The sequence below is a fragment of the Saccoglossus kowalevskii genome, chromosome 10, assembly GCF_978046115.1.
Source record: "Saccoglossus kowalevskii chromosome 10, keSacKowa6.1, whole genome shotgun sequence".
Classification (NCBI taxonomy): domain Eukaryota; kingdom Metazoa; phylum Hemichordata; class Enteropneusta; family Harrimaniidae; genus Saccoglossus; species Saccoglossus kowalevskii.
This window is the reverse complement of record NC_140650.1, coordinates 17,439,436-17,451,788: the sequence shown is the minus strand read 5'-3', so window position 1 is coordinate 17,451,788 and position 12,353 is coordinate 17,439,436. Positions and strand designations below refer to the sequence as shown.

General features: G+C 33.9%; 1 protein-coding gene across 4 annotated transcripts in view; it reads left to right on the top strand.

Annotated features, from left to right (window-relative positions):
* The window catches only part of LOC102802450 (phosphatidylinositide 4-phosphatase SAC2-like), a 59,267-nt gene that overhangs the window by 40,086 nt on the left and 6,828 nt on the right, over positions 1-12,353 (top strand). The window contains exons 11-18 of one of the 4 annotated variants that reach the window (XM_085504317.1): positions 1,703-1,949; positions 2,563-2,758; positions 3,416-3,490; positions 4,067-4,081; positions 6,941-7,014; positions 9,257-9,292; positions 11,765-11,890; positions 12,062-12,149. In XM_085504317.1, coding sequence (XP_085360443.1) covers positions 1,703-1,949; positions 2,563-2,758; positions 3,416-3,490; positions 4,067-4,081; positions 6,941-7,014; positions 9,257-9,292; positions 11,765-11,890; positions 12,062-12,149 — 857 coding nt within the window. The remainder of the gene's footprint in view (positions 1-1,702; positions 1,950-2,562; positions 2,759-3,415; positions 3,491-4,066; positions 4,082-6,940; positions 7,015-9,256; positions 9,293-11,764; positions 11,891-12,061; positions 12,150-12,353) is intronic. The other 3 variants (XM_085504318.1, XM_078013964.2, XM_085504319.1) reach the window with 3 other exon arrangements.

Genomic DNA, 12,353 nt, shown 5'->3' with positions numbered 1-12,353 from the left:
TAAAAAGTGATATTTTCGACTTCTTGTTAAAAACCGCAAGTCCAATTGCTTTGATACTACATATATAGGTACTACATGTGGACCTATCTCAGATTTGTTCATTTCGTGATGATATCTTCAATTCTCTAATTTTGGTGAATATTTTTGTCATTTTTGGTAAAAAGTGATATTTTCGACTTCTTGTTAAAAACCGCAAGTGCAATTGCTTTGATATTACATATATAGGTACTACATGTGGACCTCTCTCAGATTTGTTCATTTTGCAATGATATCTTTAATTCTCTAATTTTGGTGAATATTTTTGGTAAAAAGTGATATTTTCGACTTCTTGTTAAAAACCGCAAGTCCAATTGCTTTGATACTACATATATAGGTACTACATGTGGACCTATCTCAGATTTGTTCATTTCGTGATGATATCTTCAATTCTCTAATTTTGGTGAATATTTTTGTCATTTTTGGTAAAAAGTGATATTTTCGACTTCTTGTTAAAAACCGCAAGTTCGATTGCTTTGATATTACATATATAGGTACTACATGTGGACCTCTCTCAGATTTGTTCATTTTGTGATGATATCTTCAATTCTCTAATTTTGGTGAATATTTTTGTCATTTTTGGTAAAAAGTGATATTTTCGACTTCTTGTTAAAAACCGCAAGTTCGATTGCTTTGATATTACATATATAGGTACTACATGTGGACCTCTCTCAGATTTGTTCATTTTGTGATGATATCTTCAATTCTCTAATTTTGGTGAATATTTTTGTAATTTTTGGTAAAAAGTGATATTTTCGACTTCTTGTTAAAAACCAATAGTTCAATTGCTTTGATATTACATATATAGATACTACATGTAGACCTTTCTCAGATTTGTTCATTTTGTGGTGATATCTTCAGTTCTCTAATTTTGGTGAATATTTTTGTCATTTTTGGTAAAAAGTGATATTTTCGACTTCTTGTTGAAAACTGTAAGTCCGATTGCTTTGATATTACATATATAGGTACTACATGTGGACCTCTCTCAGATTTGTTCATTTTGTGATGATATCTTCAATTCTCTAATTAATTTATTTTGGTGAATATTTTTGTAATTTTTGGTAAAAAGTGATATTTTCGACTTCTTGTTAAAAACTGTAAGTCCAATTGCTTTGATACTATTCATATTGTTCATTTTCTAATGATGTCTTCAGTTCTTTAATTGAAATGTGCATTGCTAACAGCGGAGCTATCTCAGCCGATAGGCTGCTTGTTTCTCATTTATTTTGGTTATTCACAGAAGCTTTCAGCAGGCAATGTGGTAACACAGCCTCCACAGACATACCAAAATCAGCTGTAAAAAAAAGAAAAAAGTTCCAGTAGTCAACAGGCAATTTGTTAACCCAACTTTGCACTTTTAAGGCCGTATGACAAATCTTTTGGTGGGGGTCTGAAAATGATCTAAAAAAAAAAAAAATTTAGCAGTTCAAAATCATGCCTTTGAACTGTATTACATCAATACAATATACAAATGTAGTTCAATTGAGTTTGGAGTTTTGTTTGTAAAGAAACCTTGTTTTCTGTTTCATAACATTATTGTGAACAAACATCTAAAAATAGTATTAACTTCTCAAACTTCCCAAAGTTAGTTTTCAAAAGTCTGTTAAGGTTCTAAAACCTGTAATAACTCTGTGGCAACTATGGCAATAAAATCTTCTACTTACAGCTTAGAAAACTAGGCATGCTAGTACCAGATTCCATGATGACACCAGGTGTACGTACAGCATATCAACAGATGTGGGCTAACAATGGCGATGCTATCAGTAGACAATATGCCGGTACTGCCGCATTAAAGGGAGATTTCACAAGAACTGGAGAACGGAGATTCTCAGGAGTAATGAAAGATGGTTACAATTCGGCTAACAGATACATACAAAACAGATTTAAAGATGCTTATAGACAGGTTGCAATAGGTGAGTCAAGTTTAATTCATGAAATCTGAACAGTCATTCGCTCTGAGAGAACTTTGAAGGACCACATTTTCCTCATGGTATACATTACTTGCAAGTATACTTTATTGCCACTCAAAAAGCTGTCACTAATGTACCATTTCGTATAAGTTACTGTGACTTGCAAACAAGTTAAATGTTGAATGTGTTCCTCTATATCCAGGCTTTTGAAAAAAAAATAATTTAAAAATTAATGAATCTTTTGAGTAAGATAACAGACGGGAATTTGTAAGAACCCCAGTTAAATGTACAATGCTATAAAATGAAAGTATATCTTTGTATGCAATTTAAACATTGTTGTCTTATTAATTGGTTGTGGTTGCCATGTGGCAAACATTCAAATTTGTTGTGTAAACAATGTATCTTATCTAAGTAGTATCAAACGTGAATTGTAATGACTGTCCCTTTAAAGCGCTACAATTGTTTTACAACGCACGTTCAAATTTTGTGTAAACAAACACTTTATTTTACACGCATTGTACATGTCCTTATGGGTTCTAAATTGAACAAGATGTGGTACAATGATTGTATCACTTTAAAATTTCATAATTATGTAATTGTTTGTTTTCATCTGCAGATTTGATGCTTGGTAATCCAGTTACAGAAGACTTATCATTACTTAATGCAACAAAATCACCAGAAAATGAAGAAGATGTTTGGATTTTAGAAAAAGAAGACAGTGTTAATCAACTGATACAACATTGTAAGAAATTGCTTCTACCCCAAAATGAAGAATGTTTTGGGGGATGGGCGCTCATTGACTGTGATCCACCGTAAGTATAATAATATGATCATTTTCAAATTGGTGATCTTTTGACACTGTGAAAAACAAATTTTCTTTAATTACGTGAGTCAGCAAACAATTTTTGAATATTCGTAGCAGTGAAAATTACTACAACAGTGTCAGCTCCCCTTGCAAAATTTTGTTTTCACGAATGCCGTAAAATTCTCAAATTGTGGAAATTTCTAGCAATGAAAAATAAATGAATACAGATACATTATTTTATGGTGGCACCGTCTGTTGTATTCTGTGCTACGTGTATAATAATATGATCAGACAGTACGCCGTCGCAACAACCTCTGCTGTGAGTCAGTTGATACATCTGCTGTACTGTCTTCATGCATACTTTGAGGTATCCCCATAATAACCTTATTATTATACATCTTCCTTCCAAGGATAGATCATGGGAATGCTGAAATCCAAAAAGTTTAGAACAGAATCAGTGAACTTCTTTGTGTGGAGTCAGGTCAAACCCTGGTGGAAGCCATGATTGTTTTTATTATTGAAGGACGTTTACTCGCGTAATCATTCAATATTTGGAATTTGTATTTCCATAGTAGAATGAAAATACTCCGCAAAATTACGGCATGCTGTAACTTATGGCGTTCCGGTTACAGATGTATAATAATGTGTGTTATTCTCTTGTCAGGGAAAACACTGATGTAATGCTACAAGATATGGATGTTATATTACTACTGACTCAGAGAGCTTACTACATTGCTAGGTAGGTCCTGCATCCTGTATTATCAGGGTGACTGCTGGTGGCCGTGTGTCAAAAGTTAATATTTCTAGCATGAGCAGTAATACTGACCTAGCTTGTTCATTTATCTGGTGTTTTTTTAAGCTGGTGAAAATGTTGATGTATGGTCTGTCATGTCAAATACATTTTGTATGCTTGGGTGCTTATCTTTATGTTGTTCACTTTATTCTCAGGGTTGAAATTGCTGACCCTTTTTAAAACCCAACAACCCTATTATTCCCAACTCTTTCAATTTCACTGATGATTTTCTAGGTACATGTAATTATGATGTTGGTGGTAGTGGTTGAAATTCTGACAGAGAAAGAATGAAAGCAGACTCTGAAAATTACTATATTTTAGTGATTATTTTAAGCTATTGGAAGTGCGAGGTTCCCTTGCTGTCATACATTAACATACTTTTTCTTTCATGGGGTTTGAGCACATTTGTTCTTGCAATCACTGTGTCAATGTAGATTTCTAATAACTTGTCATAGCAGTAATTGTATTTTTATCCATTCCCCTTTTCTAATATTCTGCTCTGTTCACCCTGTTCCTTTGTAGCCACATGTCAATTATGTGAGTAAATTCTCCTCCCTTCATTCTTCATATTTTGCATGTCTTCAACTAGTTTTATTGTCACAGTATGCATATGCTTTGTCAGTTATCATATCCCTCTGAGCTGAGAAATAGCTGTCATCAGTAGAAAACATTTGTTTTGTTTGTATGTGCATCAACAACTTTCTGAGAAAGTTCTAATCTCTGTAGACTAATTATTGAAATGATTACAGAAAAATGTTATTACTAGTATGTAATGAAAAGCAACTAATCAATAAAAATTGTGATTCTCACTACCGAGTAATACCCAGGAAAAACTATTCGATAAATATATCGATAAATCTCAGATGTTTCATGATTATCCAAATGTTGATGAATGTCATCAGTGCCAACATGTTGATGAATGTCATCAGTGCCAACATGTTGATGAATGTCATCAATACCAACATGTTGATGAATGTCATCAGTGCCAACATAGTGATGAATCTCATCAGTGCCAACATGGTGATGAATCTCATCTGTACCAACACGTTGATGAATGTCATCAGTGCCAACATGATGATGAATCTCATCAGTGCCAACATAGTGATGAATCTCATCATTGCCAACATGGTGATGAATGTCATTTGTGCCAACACGTTGATGAATGTCATCAGTGCCAACACGTTGATGAATGTCATCAGTGCCAACATGATGATGAATCTCATCAGTGCCAACATGTTGATGAATCTCATCAGTTCCAACATGTTCATGAATGTCATCAGTTCCAACATGTTCATGAATGTCATCAGTTCCAACATGTTCATGAATGTCATCAGTGCCAACATGTTGATGGATGTCATCACTACCAACATAGTGATGCATCTCATCAGTCCCAACTTGTTGATGAATCTCATCAGTGCCAACATGTTGATGAATCTCATCAGTGCCAACATGTTGATGAATCTCATCAGTGCCAACGTGGTGATGAATCTCGTCAGTGCCAACGTGGTGATGAATCCCATCAGTGCCAACATGGTGATAAATGTCATCAGTGCCAACATGTTGATGAATGTCATCAGTGCCAACATATTGATGAATCTCATCAGTGCCAACATGGTGATGAATCTCATCAGTGCCAACATGTTGATGAATCTCATCAGCGCCAACATAGTGATGAATCTCATCAGTGCCAACATGGTGATGAATCTCATCAGTGCCAACATGGTGATGAATCTCATCAGTGCCAACATAGTGATGAATCTCATCAGTGCCAACATCGTGATGAATCTCATCTAGTGTCAACATGGTGATGAATCTCATCTAGTGTCAACATGGTGATGAATTTCATCAGTGCCAACATAGTGATGAATCTCATCAGTGCCAACATGGTGATGAATCTCATCAGTGCCAACATGGTGATGAATCTCATCAGTGCCAACATGGTGATGAATCTCATCCGTGCCAACATGGTGATGAATCTCATCTGTGCCAACATGGTGATGAATCTCATCAGTGCCAACATGGTGATGAATCTCATCAGTGCCAACATGTTGATGAATCTCATCAGTGCCAACATAGTGATGAATCTCATCAGTGCCAACATGGTGATGAATCTCATCAGTGCCAACATGTTGATGAATCTCATCAGTGCCAACATGTTGATGAATCTCATCAGTGCTAACATGTTGATGAATCTCATCAGTGCCAACATCGTGATGAATCTCATCTAGTGCCAACATCGTGATGAATCTCATCTAGTGCCAACATCGTGATGAATCTCATCTAGTGTCAACATGGTGATGAATCTCATCTAGTGCCAACATATTGATGAATCCCATCTAGTGCCAACATGGTGATGAATCCCATCTAGTGCCAACATATTGATGAATCCCATCTAGTGCCAACATATTGATGAATCCCATCTAGTGCCAACATATTGATGAATCCCATCTAGTGCCAACATATTGATGAATCCCATCTAGTGCCAACATATTGATGAATCCCATCTAGTGCCAACATATTGATGAATCCCATCTAGTGCCAACATGGTGATGAATCCCATCTAGTGCCAACATATTGATGAGTCCCATTCATTGTCTGGCAATGTTTTGATATGAATGTCTTTAATGATCAACATTATGCTGGCTTGCTGACAATATCATCATGAATGTCCAACAAGTTATCAATTTGAATCAACTCTTTATTATTAATAAATCACATCAGTTGTGTACAATGTATTAGCAAACATTAAGATTTTTGCACGTTACCATTTTGTCATTATTTTCTTGTTATATTCATGTGTCTTTTGTGGCAGTGAACAGTGATCAGTATGTTTATGTGTCAAGTAAGCATGTTGTGTGTTGTTAATTTGTTCAATTTACAAACAATGAGGATCACAAACCTAAATATAAAATGACAATTCTCTACATGTATTTAATGTTGACATTCTGTGTTTTCCATTTTGCAAATGTTGTTTTGTAATTTGTACAAAATGTAATTTTCCACTTTGAGTTTGAATGAACTATTAACTCAGTAATCTACTTAAAGTAATCATCTCAAAAAATAGTTCCATGACCCCGATTTTGTTCCCACATATGACCTTTTATAGCAAGGAATATACTCATAAAGTATTATCAATTTCCTAAAATTTGACTGAAAATATATTTATCAAACTAGAGAAGGTCTGCGTGGGCAATCATTAAGAGTTGCAATTTTTTTATCTACTGATCTATTTCAAATTCAAACGTTCTTTTCACTGTTACAGTATCTTCTAAAGTAATTTTCAATATGTGTTGACCAATTTTATGCCTTCTTTGGAATCATTGGCATTGTACATTATGGCGATTATCAACTATTAAGTTGTCAATGAGTTTACATTGATTGTTTATTTTTTACCAGGTACGATGATGACGCTGAGAAGGTTACCCACTATCAAAGAATACCTATAGATGACCTAGAAATGGTTGAGATAGGTAAGCAAGCTTAAAAGAGAGTGCATTGTGTTTTATGATTAATAACATTACACATTTATTTTATTATGTTTATTTGTTCTTATGAACAAGTAACTAGTTTACCAAATGAAATCCATTATTGTACTTCCTTTGCCATGACAATAGAAGTATTCTTCCAATGTTTTCGCAAGTTCATAAAGGTGTGCAAGAATTTTGTCACACAAATGTGATAAGAATGAGTCTCAAAAATAGCCCAAAACCATGGTAATGCAGTATTGAAATAAAAAGACATTATTTTATCTGTACATAGGGTTGATGTTTATTATTTATAAGTTTTGCATCAAGCTTAAAGTTGATTTTAATACTGCACTTACAAACAGAAAGGTTCAACTGAATAACACATTCAAATATATAGTCACATAAATATTTATCATTGAAAACAGTAAAATTTACTGTTTCATGAAATCTGCATTCATTCTAAAACATGTCTGCACTTGTTAGAACGTTCAAAATCTTTTTTTTGTTTTGGGTAAACTACGTCACCAACATTGATGCATTGAAGATTATTGACATCACATTCAAACACGTCCTTTTGTTTGCTTCGCTTCGGACGCAGAAGCACTATTATAGCATGACAGAAATAGAATCCAATGACTGTACGTAGATGTTGGCATGGTACAAAACTTTTTTTGTTGCTACCCGGTATTCAATTATTACTACAAGTAGGAAAAAAATGTATTATTAATAAGGTCATCATGAGAAGACAGCAAAGTATGCACTCAGGCAGCACAGAAACACATCCTCGCTTTGTGGTAGTTGATATAGGATTACCGTACTGCCTTTGCCCATACTTTGTGGTGTTCTTATGATAACTGTTTAACATAAGAATCAATATGATTATATCATAACACATACATGTAGTCAATCTGCAAAAATAAAACTCATCCATAGTGAAACTGTAATACCATTCAATAGTTAAATTTTGTTGTGTACCAGTATATACATGTACTGTAATTTGTGATGTTGCTTGCTTCAGAGCATCAGTTTTGTCATTAATTTGCTGCTTGTGTATCAATTACAGTATGGCATGTTGTTTCTGAGAAGTCCACTGTATCGGATTTGACAATCACAATACGTATCACTTGCAACCTGTGATTAATAGCTAGTGCCTATGTCGCTAATGTTTGTATGTTATGTATTGTCACATGTACATGTGTTAATAGATCTACTCTGGAATTGATGAATGATGTCTTTGTTATTACATGTTATTAATAAAATTGCAAAATCTTTAGTTCTTTTACTACATAGTTCCAAATAGTAACGGCAAAAAAAAAAAAAAGTGATAATTTATTCCTATTGAGACATGCTTTTTTGGTTTGATCAAGCTTCTCCTGTATCAAATCAAGCTGTGCATTTCTTTTGGCTGACTTGCGAGTTGAGGGCAAATAAAGGACGAATTTGGGTTTAAACCTTCAAGTAAGCATTTTTGTAATAAATAACTTGAAATTAGGGTTCTTGCCAAAGCTGAAAAATTATCCGAGGTGCTGATATACAAGAGGCAATTGTCTGTTTTGTTCGTTTATTCGTTCATTTCTAGTGGTTGTATAAAGCTTAACTATATCCATGTTATAATCTGTGATGTCAGGATTAATTCCGAGTTTGATCTATGAATCCAACCTTATGCCTTGATTATGAGTATATGTGCTGTTGCTTGTTTTCTTGAGATCCTGGTAGGCCATGTACTTGAAAACCAATGCTACGGTTATATGTAATGTATTTATGTACCATCAGTTCTTGTGCTTAGTATGTGAAGCATTTTGCTGAATAGTCTTTCCTTTCTGACACATATCAAATGTTTGTTTCAACATGAATATAATTGTATGTACCCTATATATTAATGCAGCTTGTTTGTGCTGCTGTTAGTTAGAAAACAGAAACATCTGTGTTTAAGGCTTTGTAGATAGCAAGTTCTTGTGCATAAATTTTAATGCCACGCTGGAAATGTTTGGCAGCCATTATGAGAATGGTGATTTTAAAATCTCATGCATGTGCATTGACTGATAAGAATTTCTTTAAGTTCACTTCCTACTTGAGTGCATGTCCAATTTATGTGGTTTATACTTAACAAACTTTTAATAAAATAATGCTAGTTATTTTTGCACACACATATAACTTTGTTAATAATGGTTGCATGATGATAATATATGTATTGCATGCTTGATAAAGTCATTTTGTCTTTTGCCATCACTTTTTAACATTACAGGGGAAAGCGAGCTTCATTTTGAGCAATTGTTCATATGTAAGTACATGTACTATGTAGTGTGTCTGGTCATCCAAACATCCATCCTTCTGTTATTCCTTAAACACTTTACCCTTTGGAATGTTTCATGCTTGTCTTCTCTGTCTGATATATATCACCTTATGTATGTTCATTCAAACTAACAGGTACAAGTAAAACGTGTGGTCATTCAGTGGATGGTGCTGTGCTGTGCTGTGCGTTGGTTTATAGTTCTGCAGTCCAGCCCTGTGGTGGAGCCTTATGAGTTTCCCCTATGATCCCATTGTTTTATAGAATAACAACATGTTGAATGTTAAATTTATTTATTTACAGTCTCTTGTCACTTTTTTATCAATAATCTTTGTAATTGTATGAATTTTTTGACAGCGTATAATTTAAAACAGTGTCATTTGTCTAGATTACTAGTATGTAGAAATATATTGTTTATTACATGCCCTTAAAATCCAAAATGTTTTTGTTTTTTTACACAGTCGAACTGTTGTGCTTATAAATGTAAATGCAGGTCATGAGATATTGTGGGGATTGTTTGGAGGTTGTTCAGTGCATGTATTCCTTTATGAATATAATATTAGTTTTCACCTCGTTAGTTTTACATTGTTTTATTTGCACAACTGTTAGGTATTGAAAAATTGGTTAACTTTGTTTGGTGGGAGTGTCTAGTTGATGAATATTCATTGTAGCTGTGGAGATGTTTTGAAGCATCAATCGAACCAAACACCTCCATACATTTGACTTCACTAATCCAACAACTCAGCAGCAGCAGCCTCTGAATATTTTACATGGCAAGGCTTCAGTTGTTGTACTATTTTATCAGGTTCTAACATTATCATTGGGGCCATTGATTTACAAAACACCATGGCACCCTAGTGTATTTATTTGGTTACATGTATAAAAGTCTATTGATAAATCTCCCCCCCCCCCCCCCGGTTCACTCGCCTGCTATAAAACGGACTGTGTACAATTTTGAGATTACACCCCCAATCAGTACTGTATGTGCAGTTTATTGATTAAGTTTTTTTCACTGAAGCCTGAGAAAACTTACACTGACCATTCTTAAGAGCAATGCTAGCTACCACGTTAAACCAAAAATAAATTTAAATTTGCTTACAGGTTTATATTCGTTGTAACTGTAATCAGATATGGTTGATTTGTATTAAATTGTTCATGTATACAATTTTAGTTCGAGCTTCATTCCAACTCAGTGAGGAACATAATATAGGATGAGTTTAGTGACCCATTCTTGCTTTTGTTATTAACAAATGTTACCATGTGTTTTATGAGAATAAATTGTTTTTGGCTCCATTGTGTTAAATTTTGGTGACCATTTATTCATGTCCTCTTTTTATAAAGGCAGTGACGTGGAACTGGGAATGCAATACTACCCTGAAATTGTTCCTAGATCTGTCATACATGTATTCAACCTTGACAGGCCATATCTACTTAAACATACATTCACTACACACCTAATATCATTCTGTTCATCAGGATTTATCAGATGCATGTTATTTTATTCTTTTCTTATCATTGCATCTTCACTTCAGTTTGACTATACAGGTACATGTATGCTCTGATGCACCATTTTAAGGAGACAGTGTTTCCGTCATCAAAGTCATACTCCATGTTAATAAATGCAGTATAAAAATTTAATATTAAAATCATTTAAATGACATTTATAAACTGCTAAAAGGGCATATATCAACTATAATATTATATTGAAATTTGCTAATCATTCCATTGAAAAACAATAATTCCTCGTATTGAAAGCACATCTCTAAAAGTGTATTCGCATGTGTGAATGAAGAGCTCTGTTATCATGCACCCAGATGTACTTTGACCTAACCTCATCATAATATCACATGTACTTTACACAGTATAAGTCAGCTGATCAAGAAATTCCTATGATTTATCTTTTCTTCTATTTATCACTTGAAATTACTATCCTCTACCAAGTGAAGCGGCATTCAAAATTTAAACAATTTCTGTGAGTTCCTGAATGGATGTGCTTTATAATACAGGAAATAAATAAATCTGCTGAAAATAATGCTTATTAAAAATATGTACTTTGTAACATATTGATCGCACATATAATAATCATGTGTTTCTTTAACAAATGTGTAGTGTGTTGAGTTATGATTATTAATAACTGTTTCTACTATTAGGAGCTAACAAGGATATGACATGAACCCTGTTTAGTGTCACTTCCTATGGAGAATATAACCTGTCAATGAGACTATCAAATTTTCATTTAATATTGTGATTTCATTCAGTCTTCAGAAACTGCTGGAGTACATGAATTTTTTTTCATTCTTTTTAGACTATTTACCATTATGACACTACTATATATAGCATGTTTATATGTTATCTCACATGTTGCATGGACAGTACAAGTAGCATGTCTTTTCCTTGAGAGCACACTATAGGCTTTTATCCTAGGAGTGCAGTTACATTATTAACTTTCTTGTGCTTTTCCAGGTCCTGAACCTTCACTTTTTAAGTCAAAGTTCACATGCTTGAGAATACATCACTGTTATGGCAGTGAGGTTGGCTACTTTCACACGTTGAGGGCGCTACCATCTAAAGCTGACAGTGAGGCTCGGGGTTTGTAAATTTACCTATGGATTGCTCTAGATTTGTATTTTGTTTTCCTGTTGAATTTAAAATCCTGCAATTAGATTCTAATTGCGTCATATTTAGTGACATGGATTGATAGAACTTACTGTCCTGATATATTAAGATGAATGAATTTTTTTTTTTGTTTTTTTTTTGTAGTAATCTTTCATACCATAGTTGAAGCATTTGCTACATCCAGAGCTGCTAATTCCCTGGGGCTGAAAGTTGTTGATGGTAAATTGGAAAGGTAAAGATATCTCCGTTTTCAAAATTACATCATGAAATATTTTGGATTGGGAACATACCATATGTTACACTCTGAGATCATTCCTATTGCTTCTTTGGGATGTTTGGGACTATTGTGTGAAATGTATGATGGTCTATATTAACATGAATTATGGGAAATGCAAGTGTTCAGTATATATTCCAAACAATTCATGCAAATTAAGAC